The 22256-nt window shown below is 33.2% G+C and overlaps 2 protein-coding genes across 2 annotated transcripts; both read right to left on the bottom strand.

The window, feature by feature from the left end:
• Positions 1 to 3011: 3011 nt before the first annotated feature.
• LOC147513856 (uncharacterized) lies at positions 3012 to 3455 on the bottom strand. The gene has a single exon (XM_086598971.1). The coding sequence runs from the start codon at positions 3453 to 3455 to the stop codon at positions 3012 to 3014; it is 444 nt and encodes a 147-aa protein (XP_086455097.1).
• An 8561-nt stretch (positions 3456 to 12016) lies between these two features.
• LOC147513855 (Protein kinase superfamily protein) lies at positions 12017 to 15679 on the bottom strand. Its single transcript, XM_086598970.1, has 4 exons — positions 14782 to 15679; positions 14301 to 14684; positions 14124 to 14171; positions 12017 to 13455 (listed from the first exon to the last, which is right to left on the bottom strand). Exons 1-4 carry the CDS (start codon positions 15677 to 15679, stop codon positions 12017 to 12019), a joined length of 2769 nt encoding a protein of 922 aa, XP_086455096.1.
• Positions 15680 to 22256: the final 6577 nt, after the last annotated feature.

Below are 22256 nucleotides of genomic sequence, written 5' to 3'. Positions count from 1 at the left end.
CTTTGGAAATAGAGACTAGTTTGTTCTTTCTTCGACCTAGATGCCATTTGCTTTTTCCTTTCTTTCTCACTCCCATCATGTTTAACGGTTTGTGAAATTTAAGGGACATGTAAGGACAAAACATAAAGCGACTCGTGGTTACTATGAAACTCAAAGTTGTCTTTATTTTTGTACTAATATTTACTGCAAACTTTGATGTAGACATCTTTACTGACTCTCGCAGTGAAAGGTGAAAATCTTGTCTGCTCAAATACTGCAAAACTTACAAGAAAACAACCCCTATCTGATGATCCACAGGTTACGCCAATTTTAACCTTTGACTCCTTTTTTTAAATACTCTTAATTGCTAGCTTTGTTGTTTTGTTGTTGTGCGTCTTAGTGTCTTACAGTTCTTTTCTTTTTACGTTTTTCTTTTTAAATAAATAAATTAATAGAGCATGTCTTCAATGCGCAGGTCGTATGGTACTTTGCCATTAAATACACACGCACCCTTTGGTATAAGTGGCCGAGATATAATAGCGCATCATATATCTCACGCACCATAGATTTAGCCAAATTAAGATACTAGTCAAATTGTTTATGAATATTTAAACAAAGGACCCATAAACAAATACTATTCAACGACCTAACAGCCCATTTCTAGGCGGTGGTAGTACCACCTTTAAATTTGAAAGCAAAATTTGAAGAAATTGAACGCAAATTTTGACCAATTCTAGGTGGACCAGATGCAAATTTTAATATAGGGTCTACCACGCTCGCTATTAGTAATGTCGTGCTCCAATTAGGGTAGGGAATCGGGTCGGGTTTGACCCAAATTCGACCCGAAATTGAATACTTCGGGTTCGGATCGATTTTTATATCCGTTTACTTATTCGGGTCTGTCGGATTCGGTTTTGATATATTTTTTGAGTTTTTTTTTAAAAAAAATTTAGTGTTATCCGATTGGGTTTGGGTCGGGTCGGGTTCGAATATTAAATTTTGGATATATTCGGGTTCGGGTTCGAATATTATGAAACTATTCTGATTCGGATATAGCCATATCCGACCCGAACCCGACCCGATCCCTATCATAGCTCCAGTACTATTGTCGCGCGACATTACCAGTATAAATTCGAAAATTTCACAAATTGTTTCATTCTCACCCAACACTCCAAAAATATCTCCACAACCATTTTATTTTACCATAACTTTTTCTTGATCAATGCAAAAAACTAGCCAACATACCGACGTTGGCAAATCAACTCAAAAAATCATGTTATTTTGATACACTCGATCAAGAGAGGTACCAAATTTGCACCTCAAGAAAACACCTTGTGTTATCATGCAAGTATCTGAATACAAGGTGTCCTAAAACACCACATTACCAAGGTTATATGCTCATACATAGAAGTTTCAACGAAGATGGTGAAGAAGTCAGATTTTTGAAATGTCCAAATGGTATATGTCCTGGTATGGAATATATATATAGAGACAGTTTGTTAATATACACGTGTTGTGGCGAGGATGATCATTGGTATATGTATTGCCCCTATGCACATATATATATCATGCCCAAATGGTTGTGATGGTGTTAGAGAGCTGAAAAAGTTCGCGAACCTTGAAGGAAAATGTTTTGATATATTGAAGTGTTTAGTGTGTGGAAAATGTGAGTAGTTGGGTGTTGTAATGGAAAAGTTTAAGAGTGGTTAATTATTTTATTTTCTATGACTATGTAACGTAACATGTTTTTTTTATTTGAATAAACTTTTATTTTATATAAATATATGTTAGTTTAAATTATATGGTTGGCTACGTCGACATACATAAATGACATACGGAATTGACATACACAATCCTATCTACCTACATAATGAACTAAAAGCTGATTTTATGGGGATGTGATCTCCACAAAAAATCAGCTCCTATGAGCATATCTAACCCTACTAAAAATTGAGTTCAAATTAGAAATTTATCTGGTAGTCCAGAATTTTAACACTCTTTTGACAAGACTAAACACATCCGATTGAGCTGATTTTTTGTGGAGATACTATCCATGGTAAGGAGATAATATTTACCAAAAATTAGCCCATAGAGCAATGTGCAAGTCTGCTTTTGGATTGCGTATGTCAATTTCGTATGCCATTTCTGTATGTCGACGTAGCCAACCCATGTATATATATATATATATATATATATATAAATTTATTAACATTGTTTATTGATGATTAAGAATAAGCATGCATATACGAAATTAAATTAAATTACAACAATCAATGTCGGTCACCCCTAATGCTCCATAGATGCTCGACAAGGTCGTTTTTAAGTCTATCATGTATAGTCTTTGATTGAACTCATACAGTCCCCTCAATATAGTGTTCCCGAATAGGTAGGATTTGTGGTTGCCCTTCTAGATCAGGAATGTACTTCCTCATTTCATATTTTTTATTCTTAGCTATGATTATCATATTATGCAATATGATACATGCTCTCTTAACAGTACTCATTGTCTCCACATGCCATAATTTGCAAGTTTTTGCCAAAATCCCAAATTTAGATTGCAAAACCCCAAAAGCTCTTTCAATATCTTTCCTTGCAGCTTCTTGTATCGTTGTGAACCACTTCGTCTTTAGAGCATTAGGTTTTGAAATTATTTGTATAAATGCCGCATAGTCAGGATAGATACCATCAGCTAAATAATAACCCATATTATAGCTATGCTGATATACATCAAAATAAATAGGTGGAGAAGTACCACTGATCATGTGCTCAAATACTGGTGAGTTGTCCAACACGTTGATGTCATTGTGTGACCCTGACATCCCAAAAAAAGAATGACATAGCCATAGGTTTTCGGTTGCAACAACTTCGAGAATAATAGATGATTTTCTAGAATGACCACTATAAGCACCTTGCCATCTAGTTGGACAATTATATCATTTCCAATGCATGCAATCAATGCTTCCTAACATACCCGGCCATCCACATTTGGCAGAATGTGCAAGCAAGTATTCTGTATTTGCAATATTTGGCCTTCACAAGTAGACTGAATCGTACAATTTGATAATTGCATCACAGAAATGCCTCAACGTCTGGTTTCCTGTTTGCTCGGAAATGTTTAATTGATCGTCAATTTGATCAGCCACCGTACCATAACCAATAATACGCAAAGCTCCAGCCACCTTAAGCAGAGGATCTATACCATGTTTACCAACATTGTTAAATTTAGGTTGAAAGTACTTAAAATGAGTCTGAATATCGTTGAAGATGTGAAGGAACAAAGATTTTTTCATACAAAAATGCCGTTTGAAATCCTCTTTCAAAAAAACAGGATGATCGACAAAGTAGTTTGCCTTCAAGATTTCCAAAGGCAAAGCATAGTTTCTATGTTTCACTTTTCGACTCTTCTTTGAACCATCATGTGGTGCCTTCGGAGCATGTATTTGTGTTTGTGCAAGTATAGCCAAATCGTGCTTCATAAAGGGAATGGTGTTAACAAATTCTTCATCAAGACTATCTTTGAGTTTTCCGCCGGAGAAGATGAAGAAAAAGATGACAATGAAGATGAAGATGAAGATTGAAAGGGGAAAAGCTCACACACTTTATGATTAAATTTTTGGCAATGTGTGTGTGTGTTGTTTGTTGAGGATTGATATGAAATGGTTGAGTTGTTTGATAAAATGTTTGGGTTGAGTGTATGTAAAATGAATAAAGAAATGAGTGATAGATATATGGATGTAGAATTATGGTCGTTTTTTGCCCGTTTTTTTTCTTATTGGAGCACGCGACATTGGCAATAGCGCACGACATTAGTAATGGTGCGGAGTGCTAGTCAAAGTAAAAAAAAAAAAATTGGAGCGACATTTACAATGGTGCGCGACATTACCACTGTTGCTCCGCATCCGCATCCGAAATCCCAAATTTGCTAACAAGGATGCGGCTAGACAGGTGATGCGACTGAATTTGCTTCCACCTAGAGTTAGATTTCCACAAAATTCCAAGTTTTAGACGCAAATTTGAAGAATTTGGGAGGTGATACTACCACCTAGAGATGCTCTAATAGTCAGTAGATAATTTTATTATGAAAAGCCACCATTTGGTATTCCTGAATTATTATTATTTTTTTCGATTAACAATCATTCCTGAATTAACCTGTTCTTGTTAGAGAATGTATATTCCATTTTTGTTTGGATTTGTGAAATTGAGTTTGAAACTGTGTGATTTGGTGACACTTTTTTCAGAATGCACACACAAAGTAGAAGCTTAATCTTTGAATGTTTAATGATATGCGATAACTGAAATTCCGAGCCTATTATTTGTCAATTTGTCAATATTGAATGAATTACCTATATACTTATATAGTAGAAAGTAGGCCTATGCATACACACTAGTTCTTTTGAAAAACTTGTTCAACAATCATAACTATACATATTATACATATAGAACTTTTCTAACAAATTGTGATTCCCATTTTAGTCGCTAACCCATTTTAAAGTCATAACAAATTGTATTAAGTTTTTAAAACCCGTTTTAATTTCCTAACAAATTGTTTTAATTAAATTTTAAAAACCCATTTTTTAATTAGGAGAGGAATCCCGTTTTAATAGTCGACTAAATTTAGAAGTGTGATTACCATTTTATTAGGAGAATGATTCCCATTTTAATTAGATATGCTAAATTTTCTCTTTTGATTATGGAGAAATATCCGCTTTAATAAGAGAAAAATTCTCGTTTTAATTAGAAATGCTATAATTTCCTTTTCTAAATGAGAAAGAATTCCCGTTTTAATAGGAGAAAATGATGTAGAATTTTAATAGAGCTCAAAAAATACTTTTTGTGGGAGTTTTAATATTATGTCACATCGGTTGGAACTAGGGGTGATAATTTGGCCCTCAGGCCCTCAACCCGGCCCTCAAAAATACGCGTCAAAACCTTCAAAAGTTGGCCCTCACAGATTTGAGGGGCGGGCTGGCCCGGCCCTCATGCTTATTAGGGGCGGGCTAGGGTCTAGGTTCTGGAGCATAGGCCCGGCCCGCATTTGGCCCTTCCAAGCCCTCACTTAGCCCTCAATATTTTTTTTTTCCGATAAGATATATATATATATTTTTTACATTATATATGTAGGGTACCACAATTATCTCTATTTAAACTAAATATTTTCACTACAAATGATGTTTAATAATAGTAGTTTACCACATATCATATGGGGTATTTTGTAATTTGAGTAAAAGAGATCAAATATAAAAAGAAAAGTGAACTATGATTATTTTGTGTAAACCCAAAATAGGGGTGATAATTTATGTATTATACTATATATTTGTGTAAACTCTAAAAGAAAACCACATTTTCTTGTTATTTTACATTATATTTATGTATTATATTATAATTATCTAAATTGTATAAAAAAATTATTAAATTAGTTTTCAATAGGGGATAAATTATAACATAATATAATATATGCACTTTTGTAGTTGATTTAATGATATGTATGTAAGTCATACATAAAACAAATCCAACCTAACAACATAGTTAAGTATGCAAAATGTAGATGTATTTTAAGAATATCATCTCTTCCACCATCTCTATCTATTTTTTTTTTTTCTAAAGATATAATAATTAGTTTTGTATACTTATATACATATTATTAAATCAATTACCAAAAAAAAAATCACAAAAAAATTACAAAAAAATAGTAAACTAGTGAAGTATAATTAGATCGGGCCCGACCCGGCCCTCATTTGGCCCTCAAAAATGAGGGTCGAGGGGCAGGTTAAGGGCTTGAGTTTTCATGCTTGACCTTACTCGACCCGGCCCTCAATATCAAATAGGGGAGGGCTGACCCGGCCCTCAATCATGAGGGCTTTTATGGTTTGAGGGGCGGGCTAGCCCGGCCCGACCCTTTTATCACCCCTAGTTGGAACTAAAGCCCAATGATGTGGTGAGATCGTTTGGTACTAAAACCCATCGATGCGGTGATATTGTTCGAGACAAAAACATGATGCTCCTGGATTTTTTTGTAAAACTATGGTTTTTCAAAGAAAAAACAACAACAACAATGCACGGTTCAATGCTCAGAAAAATCACAGATACTCAGTGCAACATGCTTTATCTAATGCCAGATTTTGCAAAAAAATTGACTTTCGAGTCTTACTGGTAAAATCTACGGATCCCAGCACAGGAATGGGCCCCACTATGGGAAGAGCTATAAAACAAGTCAAAAGAACAAACATAAGCCCCTAAGCCAGCTAAAGGAGTCATTTTCGGGTCAAGACTTGGTTAAACTTACCTAAAACAGTCCGAGAATCAGGAGAAAGTTCAAACGGCGACATCTTTCGTCTCCTAACTCTGATTGAAGCATATGACCTGTCAAAATGATGTCCGAGAATCAGGAGAAAGTTCAAACGGCGACATTTTTCGTCTCCTAACTCTGATTGAAACATATGACCTGTCAAAATGATCAGCACAGAAAACTCTATATAACGATACATATAGAAATTTTCTAACAAATCGTGATTTCTGTTTTCGTCGTTAATCCATTTTAATTGCTTGACAAATTGTTTTAATTAAATTTTGAAAACCCATTTTTTACTTGGGGGAGGGATCCCGATTTAAGTTAGAAGTGTGATTCCTATTTTTAATAAGAGAAGAATTCTCATTTTAATTATAAATGCTACAATTTCATTTTCTAAATGGGAAAGAATTCCCGTTTTAATAGGAGAAGATGATGTAGAATTTTAGTAGAGCTCGAAAAATACCCTTTGTGGGAGCTTTAATATTAAGACTATAAAATAGACCCATACATACGCACCGACTCTTTTAAAAATTTGCTCAACAATCATAACTGTACATATAAAAAATTTCTAACAAATTGTGATTCATGTTTTCGTCGCTAATCCATTTTAATTTCCTAACAAATTGTTTTAATTAAATTTTAAAAATCCAATATTTAATTTTTGGGGAGGGGGGGGGGGGGGGGATCCCGTTTTAAGTTAGAAGTGTGATTCTCATTGGTAATAGGAGAAGAATTCTCATTTTAATTAGAAGTGCTAATTTTTTTTTTCAATAGGTGATAAATTCTCATTATAAGAGGAGTAGAATTTCTCTTTTCAATAGGAGAAGAATTCCCATTTTAATAGGAGTTGATGACGTGAAATTTTAAGAGAGCTAGAAAAATACCCCTTGTGAGAGCTTTAACATTAATGCTAGAAAGTAGACCCGTGCAGACGTATCGATTGTTTTAAACACTTACTCAACAATCAGAACAACTATACATATATAAATTTTCTAACAAATCGTGATTCTTGTTTTCCCTCTAACCCTTTTTAATTTTTCAACAAATTGTCTTAATTAAGTTTTAAAAACTTGGGGAGGGATCCCGTTTTAATTTAGAAGTTTGATTCCTTTTTTGAATAAGAGAAGGATTCCCATTTTAATTAGATGTGCTAGATTTTTTTATTATTTTTTCAATAGGGGAGGAATTTCCATTATAATAGGAGAATGATTCCCGTTTAAATTAGAAATGCTAGAAATTTCCTTTTCAATAGGAGAGGAATTCCCATTTTAATAGGAGTTGATGACGTGGAATTTTAATAGAGCTAGAAAAATACCCCTTGTGGGAGCTTCAATATTAATATATAGACTAGAAAGTAGACTCAGTGCATACGCACCAACTCTTTTAAAAACTTGCTTAACAATCATAACTATACATATAGAATTTTTTTAACAAATCGTGATTCCTGTTTTCGTTGCTAACCCGTTTTAATTTCTCAACAAATTATTTTAATTAAGTTTAAAACCCCATTTTTTAATTGGGGGAGGGATCCCATTTTTATTTAGAAGTGTGATTCCCGTTTTTAATAGGAGAAGGATTCTCGTTTTAATTAGAAGCGTTAGATTTCTCTTTTTTAATAGAAGATGAATTCTCATTATAATAGGATAATGATTCCCGTTTTAATTAGAAGTGCTAGAATTTATTTTTTCAATATGAGAGGAGATCTTGTTTTAATAGGATCGGAGTTTATAATGTGGAATTTTAAGAGAGATAGAAAAATACCCCTTGTGGGAGCTTTAATGTTAACTAGAAAGTACACCCATGCATACGCAGCGACTCTTTTAAAAACTTGCTCAACAATCATAACTATACATATATAAATTTTCTAACAAATTGTGATTCATGTTTTCGTTGTTAATCCGTTTTAATTTTCTAACAAATTGTTTTAATTAAGTCTTTAAAACCCGTTTTAATTTCTCAACAAATTGTTTTAATTAATTTTTAAAAATTAATTTTTTAATTGGAGGAGGGATCCCGTGTTAATAGTTGACTTAATTTAGAAGTGTGATTCCCATTTTCATGAAGTTAACCATTGGGGACGGTTGGAAATTGTTTTTCTAATCATCACAAATTCACAACGGTTTTTTCCAACTGTATGTGGTGTGTAAATGGAGCGGTACAATTTTTTTTTTTGTTGGTTTGAACTTTGAAGTAAGAGTTTGGACTGGGCCTTAATACAGGGTATGAGCCCATTATGTATGTTGGGTCGTAGTTCGGTCCAAATATCCAATTTCATTTTTAGACCTGAAAAATATGGGTCTGAAATAGCCACCACCTTTCTTTTAAAAACTTGCTCAACAGTCATAACAAATTGTAATTCTTGTTTTCGTTGCTAACCCGTTATAATTTTGTAACAAATTATTTTAATCAAGTCTTTAAAAATTGTTTTAATTTCTCAACAAATTGTTTTAATTAACTTTTAAAAACATGTTTTTTAATTGGATAAGAGATCTTGTTTTAATTTAGAACTGTGATTCCCGTTTTTAATAGGAGAAAGATTTATGTTTTAATTATAAATGCTAGATTTTCCTTTTTTAATAGAGAAAGAATTCCTATTATAATAGAAAAAGAATTTCCGTTTTAATTAAAATTAGGGATTTTTTTACTTAGACCCCCACGAATAGACCCCTCTTTTGAGATAACCCTCCCATTTTGAGAATCATTAATGATTGCCCCCCATTCCAGAGTTAATTTTTTATATTGACAATTTTGTCCTTATGTCAAATTTGTAAACCCCCCCCCCCCATTTTTAACATACGTCTTTGAAAAATTCAAAAAAAAAAAAAATCTAAAACTCAAAAAATTCGGAAAATTGAAAAAAAACTCGATATATGAAAAAAATAACAAAAACTTGAAATAAATTAAAAAATATTCGATAAAAGCAAAATTCAAAAAAAAATCCGAAAATTTCCAAAAATTGAAATAACAAATCGGGAAAAAAATTGAAAAAAATTTGAAATAATGTATAAAAATTTGAAAAAAATAATAAAACAACTCAAATTTTTTGAAAAAATAATAAAATTCATTTGTTTTCCTATATTTTGAGTTGTTTTATATTTTTTTTCAAATTTTTACGCATTTTTTCGATGTTATTTTATTGATTTTTTTTTTTTTCAATTTTTGGAAAATTTCAGATTTTTTTTTAATTTTCCTTTTATCGAATATTTTTTAATTTGTTTTTGAGTTTTTGTTATTTTTTTCATTTTATTTTTCAATTTTATGGATTTTTTGAGTTTTCAGATTTTTTTTTTTAATTTTTTTTTTGAATTGTCGAATTTTCCAAAGACGTATGTTACAAATGGAGGGTTTTTACAAATTTGACATAACGGCAAAATTGTCAATATAGAAAATTAACTCTGAAATGGGGGGCAATCAGTAATGATTCTCAAAATGGGGGGTTATCTCAAAAGAAGGGTCTATTTGTGGGGGGTTAAGTAAAAAACCCCTTAAAATTAAAATGATTTCTGTTTTAATTAAAATTAAAAATATTTCTGTTTTAATTAGAAATGTTAGATTTTTCTTTTTCAATATGAGAGAAATTCTCATTATAATAGAATAATAATTTCCGTTTTAATTATAAGTGCTATAATTTTTCTTTTCAATAAAAGAGAAATTCACGTTTTAATAGGACTTGATGACGTTGAATTTTAAGAGAGCTAGAAAAATACCCTTTCTGTCCGTTTTAATTTATCAACAAATTATTTTAATTAATTTTTAAAAACCCATTTTTTAATTAGAGGAGGAGTTCCGTTTTAATTTAGAAGTGTGATTCCCGTTTTTAATAGGAGAATGATTCCTGTTTTAATTTGAAGTGCTATATTTTTCTTTTTCAATAAAAGAGGAATTCCCATTATAATAAGAGAATAATTCCCGTTTTAATTAGAAGTTCTAGAAATTTTATTTTCAATATGAGAGAAATTCATGTTTTAATATGAGTTGATAACATGGAATTTTAAGAGAGTTAAAAAAATACCACTTGTGGGAGCTTTAATATTAACTAGAAAGTACACCCGTGCATATGCACCGACTCTTTTAAAAGCTTGTTCAACAATCATAACTATACACATAAAATTTTTCTAACAAATCGTGATTCCTATATTTGTTGCTATCCCATTTTAATTTTCTAACAAATTTTAATTTCAACAAATTGTTTTAACCCGTTTTCTAATTGGGGGAGGGATTCCGTTTTAATTTAGAAGTGTGATTCCCATTTTTAATAGAAAAAAGATTATGTTTTAATTAAAAGTGCTAGATTTTTCTTTTTCAATAGGTGAGGAATTCCCATTATATTATGAAAATGATCTTCATTTTAATTAGAAGTGCTAGAATTTCTCTTTTCAATAGGAGAGAAATTATCATTTTAATAGGAATTGTTGATGTGGAATTTTAAGAGAGCTAGAAAAATACCCCTTGGGGGAACTTTAATATTAATATATTGATATAGATAGATAGATAGATTTATTGATATAGATATTGATATATTGATATATGTTGATTGATTGATATAAGTAGAAGCATAGTACAAAATATCAGGATATGGGTGTTTATCGATACTCAATTTCTTGATATGTATTGTGGATATATCCCCTCTTTAGGGATATTTTACATTGTTTAATATGCAAATATCGTTGATATATCTAAAATATCAACAAATATCATTGATATTTATTGATATATAACGATATATCATTTATATTTATTTGAAATATAATAGTAAATATTAAATAAAATTGTTATCTAAACAAAATATCGCCAAATATCACAATATATCATAAAATATCAAAAATACCATAAATATCATCGATATTTACAGTTGTATATATATCTAAACTTATTGCGATATTTATGTATTTTTTGTTGAAATATCGATATTTATCGCAATATATCACAATATTTTGTACTATGAGTAAAAGTACTAAGCTATGACGACTCTTATCATCAAAAAAAAAAAACATGTGAAGATTCACTCTAGGTTAGTTGCTCTACGAAGTACAAACTAGCAATAAAAGGCATTTTGTAGGCGAAAAATGTGAATAACACAACCATAAATCATCACACAATCGTTTGAATATCATAATAGTTCAAAACTTCAAATGGCACGAAACAAGCAAGCAGTAAAGTTAGGCATTATTCAAAAGAATTTGCGTAGTTATGCGTAGTAGCTAGTATGAGTTTCTATTCTACTCATACTAGGAACATAGTACAAAATATTGCGATAAATATCGAGATTTTAGCAAAAAATATATAAATATCTTGATAAGTTTAAAAATATATACAACTGCAAATATCAACGATATTTTAGGATATATTGCGATATTTATAGATATTTTATTTAGATAACAATTTTATTTAATATTTACTATTATATTTCAAATAAATAGAAATAAAACGATTACTGATATTTTGTACTATTACTAGGTATATAAAACGATTAAGTACAACTTGAATTTGCAGCCAAAAAAATAGTAAGTACGAACATAATGTAATTTGTAAACTCTTTGAACTTCAGTCCCAGTTAATTAGGCTGCATGGTAGTATGGTACATCAAGCAATTCATACTTCACAGCGTCAATTTTGAGACAACCTAAAAAATTGTTAAAGAGAACAAATGAGATGATCAACGAAAATCCAATGCAATCTTTTGCTTCCCATTTTCCTAGACTCTATAATGAGTCATTTCAAATGTTGAATCAAATCAATATGCAACCCTTAATAACCCCCAGAAGAAGTAGCAGCAGAAACAGATGATTGAAGCTGTAACAAATGATGATAGCAGTCAGCAGCTGTTGGTCTCTGCTCTGGGTTCTGATCAAGACACTTATTTTGCAACTCCCTCAACAATTTGGGCACCCCAACCAATCCACAAGTCTTCACCAACTGTCCCACACCCCACACATCCACTTTCACTCCATGCAACCCTCTCCCCATTTCTGGTGCATGTCTTGACCCAACCATCTCTCCATGTGCATATATCTGGGGTGCACTCACTGCTTCATCAAATCCAGTAACGAACCATTCATTCCCTCTATCACATCTCTTCATCACTTTATCCCATCCTAGGTCTCTATGCATGAATGAAAGATCATGTAAAGCTACTAACGCCTTTGTCACAAATTTCAATGATTCCACAAGTTGTTCCAAACTTGTTGGTTTTGATTGAATACCTCTTGGTTTGAATAGCATACAAGACTCCTTTTCAAATGCTTCAAATATGTAATCCACATGTGGGATTCGATCATCTAGGAAATCATAGATCTCTTTCACCGCTGTCCATTTTCTTCTACTTGAAAAAATACGCTTTCTCAGATTCGGTGTGTATTCCATTTTGTTGCCACCTCCGAAGTCTAATACTTCAAAATCACTATAAGGGGCTAGATTGTTGTTTTTGTTGTTAGTTGAGAGACGTTCGGCAAGTAGAGGTAATATACTTGCAATTCTCCAACATGGTACTAGAGCTTTTAGTCTTTCTGTTGGCGTCGAGAGATCTACTGAATAAAGATCAGTTCGGACAACCCGGTCTTGTGAACGGCTTAATGCACAGAAGGTGATTGAGTATCCAATGGCATAGTAGCCAAGGACGTAAGGAAGGTCCATGTATGTCCATAAAATCTTTTCTACTATTGATGCAGAAGGCTCTAAATTACCTTCTCTTGTTTGATCAGTTTCTTCGCCTCTCCATAAACAGAAGTTTCTCACAAAACCCGTAACGTTCGGCCATTGATCCTGCAATAGTACTGTTTCTGTTGCTGAAGGTGAAGATGGATGAGATGACTTCCGAACAAGTGCCATTTCTTGGGAGCAAAATTTGGAAACAACCCGATTGATACAATCGTCCCAAAGGCCAATAAACGAGTCTCTACTTGATGCAGTTGAGATGGATATGCTTGGATTGGAACGAACAATAGGACCTAATACGTCGAGTACAATAGCTCTACAGTCTAACAGTTCTGCTGAAGTTGTAAAGAACAACTCTTTACCTGCAGGTAAGTCTCGGTAAACGTCTCTACGCAAAGGAAATCGAAGTTCTTCTGGCGGTGGTTCTTGTATGTGCCATGACAACTCAATTAAGCTTGGTAATGCTGTTAGCGAAACCCTTAAACATCCCATATAGTGCTCGGTCGGGTCTTGGTACTCCCATGGAGGAATTGCTGCACCGTAATAAAACCAGTTAAATAACTTAATTGATGTGCAAATAAAAATGCACAGGATAGACAAAATTAATAATACTAATAATAATAATCCTTGGTTCCTACACAAAACCTATATGAAGAATTAAGGCAGCTAACTAATATTCAACATAATAACAAATTGACAATTGACCATATAATTCAAACGCACTACACATTATTAGAGCATTCTAGGTATTTGTTAAAGAAATTGTGAACACAATTTTTGGCATGTCTCCATTGCAAATCAGAAAGCATACACTCTTATGTTACACTTCATTTATTAGACTTGCTTGGTAATCTACGAAATTTTGTGACTTCATATATATTTTAGTTGCATGCGTAACATACAATCATGGAACATACAATCATGGAACCAAAACTATCCTTGTAACATACAAGTAAAACGAAATCATAAATTTCTTCCCTAACAAGCAGATCATTAGTCATAACATAAAATGTTTGCTTATTCACTATTTCACTGACTTTAATTTCTCAGATTTGGTAAGTTCATACTGGTTACAATCCCCAAACAAGTAAAACTAAACAGCCTTCACTGTTATAACGATCAAATTATGGGATTTATAGGAGAGGCACAATTAATGGACGTGATCGTTACTTGTTTCTAGAGTTACTGCGTCAGTACTTACACTTAATGGATGGTTCAGTTGATGGAAGCTGAATCCTTTCAGAGAAACCTGTTTATGACCAGTTGGCAAAAACAACAAAACATAAATTACTCAATGCCAACAAAACAAGCCTATTAAATTTGGTGTTTCAGACATTAGTTTAAGTTTGAATTAAGAGAAGTGAAGAGAAGATAATACCAGACGAAGTTGAAGCAGGCTTTCTTCTACCAAAAACTTTAACTTGTTGTCCACAAGTGAACCTATCAACAGAGAAACCTTTAAGTGGTCCATCCTCAAAAGCTTCCATGGTGCAACCAGCCATTGTATCATCTAAGAAAGTGACTTCATCTGCATTCAAAAAGCTTAAACCTTCTAATTTCAATCTTCCTCTTTGATACTCTCCTTCTTCAGCCCACAAACTTAATGATTCTTCCCAAGTCATTCTTATTCTTCCTATTCTTCTAACTGCATCTCTAGATAAAGACACATTAACTTCTGCTGAAGACTCAATACCACCAAACAAACTTCCTCTACTTCCATGAAAAAAACCTTCATTACCACCTTCAGTGACTAGTTGTCCAACTCTACCTACAAGAAAATTAACACAACCCACCTTAGAAAAGACCAAAATATATAGTTTTGAAGAAATAAACTTACACATAATGACTTACACACATACTACCTGCAGAAAATGAGGTGGCATCTTCTTTGATAGGTGGTGGTGCAGGCAATGACTTTGTTACAGCAAGTGCTGTAGAAGGTGATCCTCTAGCAGTTTGAGAAGTTCTTAAGCGAAACCCCATGAACTGGGAGAGTTCATTATAAACGTCTTCATCAAAAGAAGCTGGTAATCTATGCATTTTTCTTTCATAAGGTGAAAGACGAAAGTAACTCTTACCAACATGTTGTTCTCTTTCATTACCTCTTTCCCACTCATAAACTTTTCTAAACTCACCCAACATGTTATCCCACTTAGTTCCAGCTGTTTTAGCATCTCTATTAACTCCTTGTAAGTTCAAAAACTCAGCAACTTGTTTATCTTTTTCAGCTCTTGTTTTACCTTTTGAAGGCATGGTAACAAGAACATTATCACTACTGGTACTAGTAGTATTTTCAGCAACTCCATCACCTCCTTGGAATTGAATTCTCCATGCTCTTGCTAACCAAAGCATTTCAATGGGTTTCCATACTGGGCTTACATACTTCCCTCTTCTAAGCTGAGACTGACTTTTTTCAGACTTGTTAGTTTCTTGACCTGAAGATAGGAGGGGAGAGTGAGTAGGAGATGAGGGTGTTGGAGATGAAGAGGAGTGTGTTGTTGGGTGAGTTTGTTGAGGGTTGTTTGTTGGTGATGGCGTTGATTCACTACTTGTCATAATAGCTATTTGTGAGTGTCTCTGCTGTTGCTGGTGAGGTGATTGTGTAGGAAGAAGTTTCCATTGGGTGCTCTCATATCTTGGTCTCTTTACTTGTTGATTAAGTGGTTGTTGATCACTTGATGAAATATCAAGTTGGTCTTTTGGAGAAGTTGAGAGTTGTTGCTTTTTGATCCCATCTCCTTCTCCTTTGTCACTCATTTGATCAAAATGCTATAAACTCAAACAAAATGTGTCAATACTAGAAGGGGAGTGGATTTATATTGTAATTAGTATGAAGTACTGGGCTACATTGGGTTTGTGAATCGAGCTCAAAAAGAAAGGGAAAGTTATAAAAAAGCAGAGAGAGAGAGAGAGATGGGAGGGAGGATCTATATTCATTCTCATATACTGTACTTCGGGTTGTTAGTTAGCTTACCTAAGCACGGTGTTATTTGTATCATTGTAATATTGTATGATACAAATAACAACCGTGCTTAGGTCAATATCGGCCGAGATGACCAATTAATCGCATATCGCCTGGTAAAATTTTCTCACCGACCCGATTTAATTACTGAATTGACTAATTAATAGGCTGACCAATTTCTCAATAAACCGAGAAAAAAAATTACTAAAAAGATCGGTTCTCCATCGATAAATTAACAAATTGGATTCTTAAACTGTTTAATCTAATGAATACACAAAGCTAAGAGTTTTATTTATTTTTTCATTCTTAACGAAAGTTAAATATACATATTAATGTATTATCTCTCTAACATATATTATTTCTTCTCTCTCCTCTTATTCTTTTAAATATTTAATACATATAATTATTGTGTTTAATACTCCAAAATTGAGTTGATTAGATGTGATTGTGAGAATTTGATATTTTTTGTTGTGTCTTGGACATAGTTAATTGATTCGACGGAACTCCGAATTCGGGCGAATTTCGGTTTTTCAAAAAAAAAACGAATTCAACATAGAGTCGAAATATCCGAAATTTCGAATTATCCGAAATTCCGAATACAACAAGGGTCGAAATTTAATGAATTCCGGTTTTTCAATTTGTCGGAATTCCGAGAATTCCGAAATTCCGAACTATGGTCTTGGATAACTATTTAGAAATATTTGGTATGATCATATTATTATAAATTTTGAAAGTGTCAAATGAATATACACATCCAATAAAACTGATCAAATCGTCGATTAATTCCATATCACTTCTTGATTAATTATGAAAACCGATTGTAACTGCTTAATTTGTATTTCATGTGGCAGGGTATAACAACAATAACTTATTTTGTCTTCCCATAATCTTATGGGTGATAAGATTAGGGTTTACTGATTAGATTGTGAATTCTTGTTTTTTTTTTGGCAAACTTGTTTTAAATGAGATCAGATCAGTAACTCTTTGATGCTGGCGAGATTCAACCCCCATACCTCTCGTATCATCATCCAAAGATTTTACCGACTTTGCTAGTCAGTACCTCTGCAAATTTATGTTTTTAGCAGGTTGCAGACACTAATTGGTAGAAAATAATGACAAACATATTTACGTAAGCAAATTTCTATATCACTCATTTTTGCATCATATTGTATTTTATTTATTTATTTTCAAATGGTATATTAATTATATCAGAGAATGGGCTTGAAGCCCAGTGTTTCAATTTAATTACGGAAAAAAGACACAGCTTTTTCTAATTATATCAAAAGCCCATCCGGTCCATTTGTTGGCAATATTACACAATTGTCCCTTAAAGAGAAATCAAACTAGACAAATATGCAACATTCATGTTGCAGTCAACAACATATGCAAATTTCAAAACTCTAATTCCCCAAATTAAACCTAAATTTTGAAACTCTAATCCTACTTCCCCAAATTAAACCCAAATTTTGAAACCCAAGTTCCCCAAATTAAACCCTAATTTCCTCAAATTAAACCCAAATTTCGAAATGAAGAACCCTAATGAAGAAAAAAGAAAAGATTCAAACGATAATGTGCAAGCAAACACAAGATCTACTACAAAAAAAAAAAGAGAACAAGATGGCAAAAAGGTTAGATACCAAATTTCATTGATAGTTTCACAATTTTGATATATTAGGATTTTCATTTTATGAAAAATTGGTTAAAGTGTGTTGAATGTATTCAAAAACATGAGTGTTGCATCAAATATACTTAGATTTTCATTTTGCATTGCAATATGGATGTTGCACTATCAAATCCCAATGCAACATGGATGTTGCAAAGGTCAAATCCCACTTTAACATGAGTATTTTGGGTCGAATGCAACATGAGTGTTGTTTGAGGTTTAAATTGGTGATGTTTGTTTGAGTTTTGAGGCATGTTTTCCATTGAAAACATCCATGTTGTAGTAAAAAGCACACTGAAACATTCATGCCGCAGTGTAATTGGTTGCAACAAGCTACTAATTCATTAGTTTTCTTTTCGTGTTACGCTTGACAAGGGAAGGCCGCTAAATCTAAACCGAGCCTTCGAAACAAACTAAAGATGCAACTACCTCAACAAGCAAAACCCAAAACGAAAGGCAAAGAAAAGATAGAGGAGAAAGGTAAAGAAAATTTGGTGAAAAGAGTTGTTTGAATTATAGGTCCAAATTTAAAGTCAATGATTGATATTATGGATTTGATTAGAGTGATATAACGGAAGTGCATAAGGAAAAAATGATAGATACACCATTTGCAAATCTTTTTAGTGTTTTATTGAAAATAGGGTGAATGTTAATACCACAATAAAAGCAAATATTGATGTTTGGTCAGGTTTGAAGGCATACAAAATTCCTTATTAGTGCTATCATATTGATACCTCATCAATTTCATTAATGATATCTTTGAGAAGTCGGCTCGGGAATCTTCAAGGCTTGCAAGGTACAACAAGAAGCCCACCATCACTTCTGAGATTCAAACTATATTTCTTGTTCTTCTTATTGAATTGGCTAAGCATGCCGTTTTCCTCAAGGCACCAAAGGCTTTACCAAATTTACTAGTTCTTGAAAATGTTTGTTTAGGGTTTGTTTCAATGTTTCAATGTTTCGTCTTTAGTATTTAGTATTAGAATGTTTCAATGTTAGTGGTGTCGATGTAATATATAGTTGATTTAGAACCTATGAATCGAAAGTTAGATCTTTTGTGAATGAAATTAGGGTTTACGGTGTTCTCTATTTTGGTTGATTTCTTCACTTTCGTTTTACCTAGTTCGGATCCGAGATGGTTTGATTACAATGCCAATCTGTGTTATTGGCATAAATTTCTCAGAACCAGTTATAATTGATGATGGTTATGGATCTTGAATTGGAATGATGGCGATTAAGAAAATGTTAGCATAATTGTAAAGTTTGGTTACTTTTTATGCCTAAATTGATGAAAGGTTGTGGATTTTAAATCATTTCTTGAAATTTGGTACTTCATAAATCCCATTTTGTGCTTAGGTTCATTCTTGTGAATTGTGATTGTTGTTATGAATGGTATCCTTGTCCAATAGGGGTTGCAATGTTTTGTCGTGTTGGTGGGCATCATAGTGAATGTGTAGTAAAGTTCAACCTACAATCCCCAATTTGTATCGATGAAGCGTTGAATGCCTCATCACCCGGTTTTCCTAAATTCCAAGTTTCTAATAAATGGGGTTAGCTTTGTCTACATTATGAGTACATGATTCCAAAGACAAAAACACCAAGTTTAAAAGGAAGCATCAAACTATGTAGTTGCGATTACATTAGCATGACATCTCAAAATGGAGAAGTCTCCTTTAAAAGAGATGGGTTCATGAAGTCGCACGATTACGATGCAATATGAATGTTTCACTCTCAATTACAACTGCAACATGAATGTTGCACTCTCAATCGACTATAATAGATCGCAACATGAATGTTGCACTCCCAATCTAACCGCAACATGAATGTTTCAAATACTACGATCGCAACATGAATGGTGCACTATCAATTACAACCGCAACAAGAATGTTACACTTTCAATTCGACGCAACATGAATGTTGCACTATCAATTACAATCAACATTGTTGCACTCTCAATCGATTTTGATCGCAACATGAATGTTGCCTTTCATCAATCACCTTTAACATGAATAATTTTACAGCTATAAATTTCATTATAACAAATGAAAAATAAAACAAACCGACTAGCGAATAATCTCGAATGAGTATCAACATTCCATAAAAGTATACAATGAATATCAATTTCTCATTAATAAATGTCAAAAGACCAAACTTAAAAATCTCAATTAAGACAACTAAAACATATGGTTTGCCGAACATCAAAACGATCATAGACTAACGAATCACACCGTGCTTTCAATTCTTTTCTTCTTAGGTCTACCAGACCAATCTTCGGACTACACGGATAAACCGCAGGAGAATCGGTTCGTCTTGGCATAAAACCATTCGAACCGGGCTTGATAGAATGTGAGTAGCATTGCTGAACGCGATCACCGTATATCCTTCATCAATGTAGCCATAAAAGGAATCACCCTTACTACCAATACAGCAATAACATGTATGCAAGGAAATTCAATTAAATCTCATTTTTTTGACATCGATAATTGAAGAAGACGGACCAATCTGACTCGCGAGAGTTAAATTTTTGAAGGATATAACTCCAAGAACGAGAAAATCTATCCTACAACACAAAATTGAAATGAAACTAAAAATTACAACAATTCCATTATCTTAAAAAGAGTCACGAGTTATATTATTCAATGAAAAAATGATCAAATCTGAGAGATGACGATAAGTTAAATTATCGATTAGTCAATTTCCATCTTTTGCTTTTAATAGAAGTGTAAAATGTACCTTAGTGGTGACCCGAAAAGTCCAAAGAAAAGGAGAACAAAGATGAAAAAAGAAAAGACGGTCTCAATTTCAAATCAAAATCACGATATGAGAAATCACCATTGCCAATTGAGGAAGAAAGAAATTAAGTAACAACTTTCATATAAAAGGGTATGTAAGGTATTTTGAAAAAACAATAAAGGTGCGGTTGGTTTTTTCTCACAAACTCACCGAAAACGAAACCTTTATTTCGCACTTTTACAAACCGGGTGGGCTTTAGACATAATTCAAAAAGTCAACGGGTTTTAGGCTAATAAATCAGGGTTTTGAACCTAGTTTTATGTAATTATATAATTTTTGGAGCCACGAAACTTGGGTCAAAAGGTTGTGGCATTTCTAACTGTTTCGTATTTCGGAATTGTCGAAATGCCAGCCAAATCCCTAATATATTCTGACCAAAATTTGGAATTTACATATTTCAACCTTAAAATTGTTTTTGAATTTCTTAAAAACTGAAATATTCGACAGAATTATGAGATTCTGTATCAGGAACTATGGATTCCATTGAGGCATGAAGCTGGGTACATATCTAACTGCCAGGAGCTCAAGACATTCACGACCGATCTAGTGCACAATTAAGCAATCTAATCAATTTAACCCTCTTTGTGGTAAATTACTCTATGCTCTTGAACACTAACATGGATGTTCTGATCAAATTACTCACGGAGAGAGCAAGCACCTCCGATTAGTAGGTGCGTAGGGATGTTATTAAATCGGTCGATATAAATAAGTTCTTTGCATTAATTGGGCTATGATGTTGGGCCTATTCGGTACCTCTCAACCTTCACAGACCATCCCTGTTTTTAATCAAAGTCTAGTTTCTCTTAGGTTGGAAGTGCTGTGTCATTAAGAGCGAAATTTCTTTTAATTTAGTGTTGACTTGTGAGACATCGTTATCTGGCAAGTGGCAACTAGGCACTATGACACTAAGGTCCGTCTGGTCAAACCAGCATCCCCAAGGTGACAAGAGACTCGAACATGAGACCGTGCATGGATGCTTGTGTACTCCAAACTCCAAGTCTCCAATCCGCCTAGGCTGCGATGTTTGGCATACTTGCGTGTATTTTATTGTTTATAGATTATTGTCAAAATAGATTTTCATGGTAGTTGAAACTTGAAGCATATGTAATTATTTATTTTTCGCAAATAACTTCCCAAAATTATGTTTGTTGATATTTATCACTTTTTTTTTTTCTGGTGCTCAAATTAATAATTTCCCCGTCATTGAGATATAAACTTATCAGTCATTGGGTTTGCTATTGGATCATTTGGATGGATTCAAATTCTATGTTTGAACAATGTGGCGGTCAGAGAAACTGCTGTAGGGTTGCTTTCATAATGAGTGAGAGTACTGTACGCAATACAAGAGAAAGAAGACGAAGAATGAAAGAAATGTAAAAAGAGTCCGGTTCCTCTATCCGGGTACATAGTTATTTAACCATTGGATCGTCTCGAAATACAGATTTTGACCTCGACATTCGTGTGTTGTATATCTCAGCACAGTTTTAACGGTTACAGAGATTAATCTTTGTACCCCACTCATGTAAAAAAAAAGAGGAGAAACAAAGGAAACAGAAAAACTGATGATGATTAGAGATAACATAGGAGAGGAAGTGTAGTAGTAATGATTGTACTATAGTCTGAAAACGCGGCTTACATATTTAACATTCTCTCTCTTTTTAGTACTAGAAAAAGCAAAGCATTGAATGCATTTCGAATCACGGCTGTGCCTCCGACTTCTCGCGAGTGGGAGAGTGAGAAGGAGAGAAGATGTGGATGGATGAAGAGCTGTGTGATGTGGATCTATCTCTATCGCATGAGATTCAGCCCCAAGTGATGTCTCTATCTCTATTTTTTCTTTCTGCAGCTGCAGCAGCATGCTGAGGATTGAGGAATGCACCAACAACCAGACCAAGTCTAAAAGTCACCTCGCCTGC

This window comes from Coptis chinensis, chromosome 3 (genome assembly GCF_015680905.1).
Source record: "Coptis chinensis isolate HL-2020 chromosome 3, ASM1568090v1, whole genome shotgun sequence".
Classification (NCBI taxonomy): Eukaryota; Viridiplantae; Streptophyta; class Magnoliopsida; order Ranunculales; family Ranunculaceae; genus Coptis; species Coptis chinensis.
Note: the sequence above shows the minus strand (reverse complement) of the source record. Positions and strands in the feature narration are given on the sequence as shown.

What these genes read in the sequence shown, in the direction of transcription:
- LOC147513856 (XM_086598971.1), bottom strand. Translation starts at nt 3,455, where the DNA reads ATGAAGCACGATTTGGCTATACTTGCACAAACACAAATACATGCTCCG.
- LOC147513855 (XM_086598970.1), bottom strand. Translation starts at nt 15,679, where the DNA reads ATGAGTGACAAAGGAGAAGGAGATGGGATCAAAAAGCAACAACTCTCA. An exon ending in GCCTGCTTCAACTTCGTCTG is followed by an intron (nt 14,172 to 14,300) that starts GTATTATCTTCT and finishes GGTCATAAACAG; the next exon opens with GTTTCTCTGAAAGGATTCAG. An exon ending in AACTGAACCATCCATTAAGT is followed by an intron (nt 13,456 to 14,123) that starts GTAAGTACTGAC and finishes ATTACGGTGCAG; the next exon opens with CAATTCCTCCATGGGAGTAC.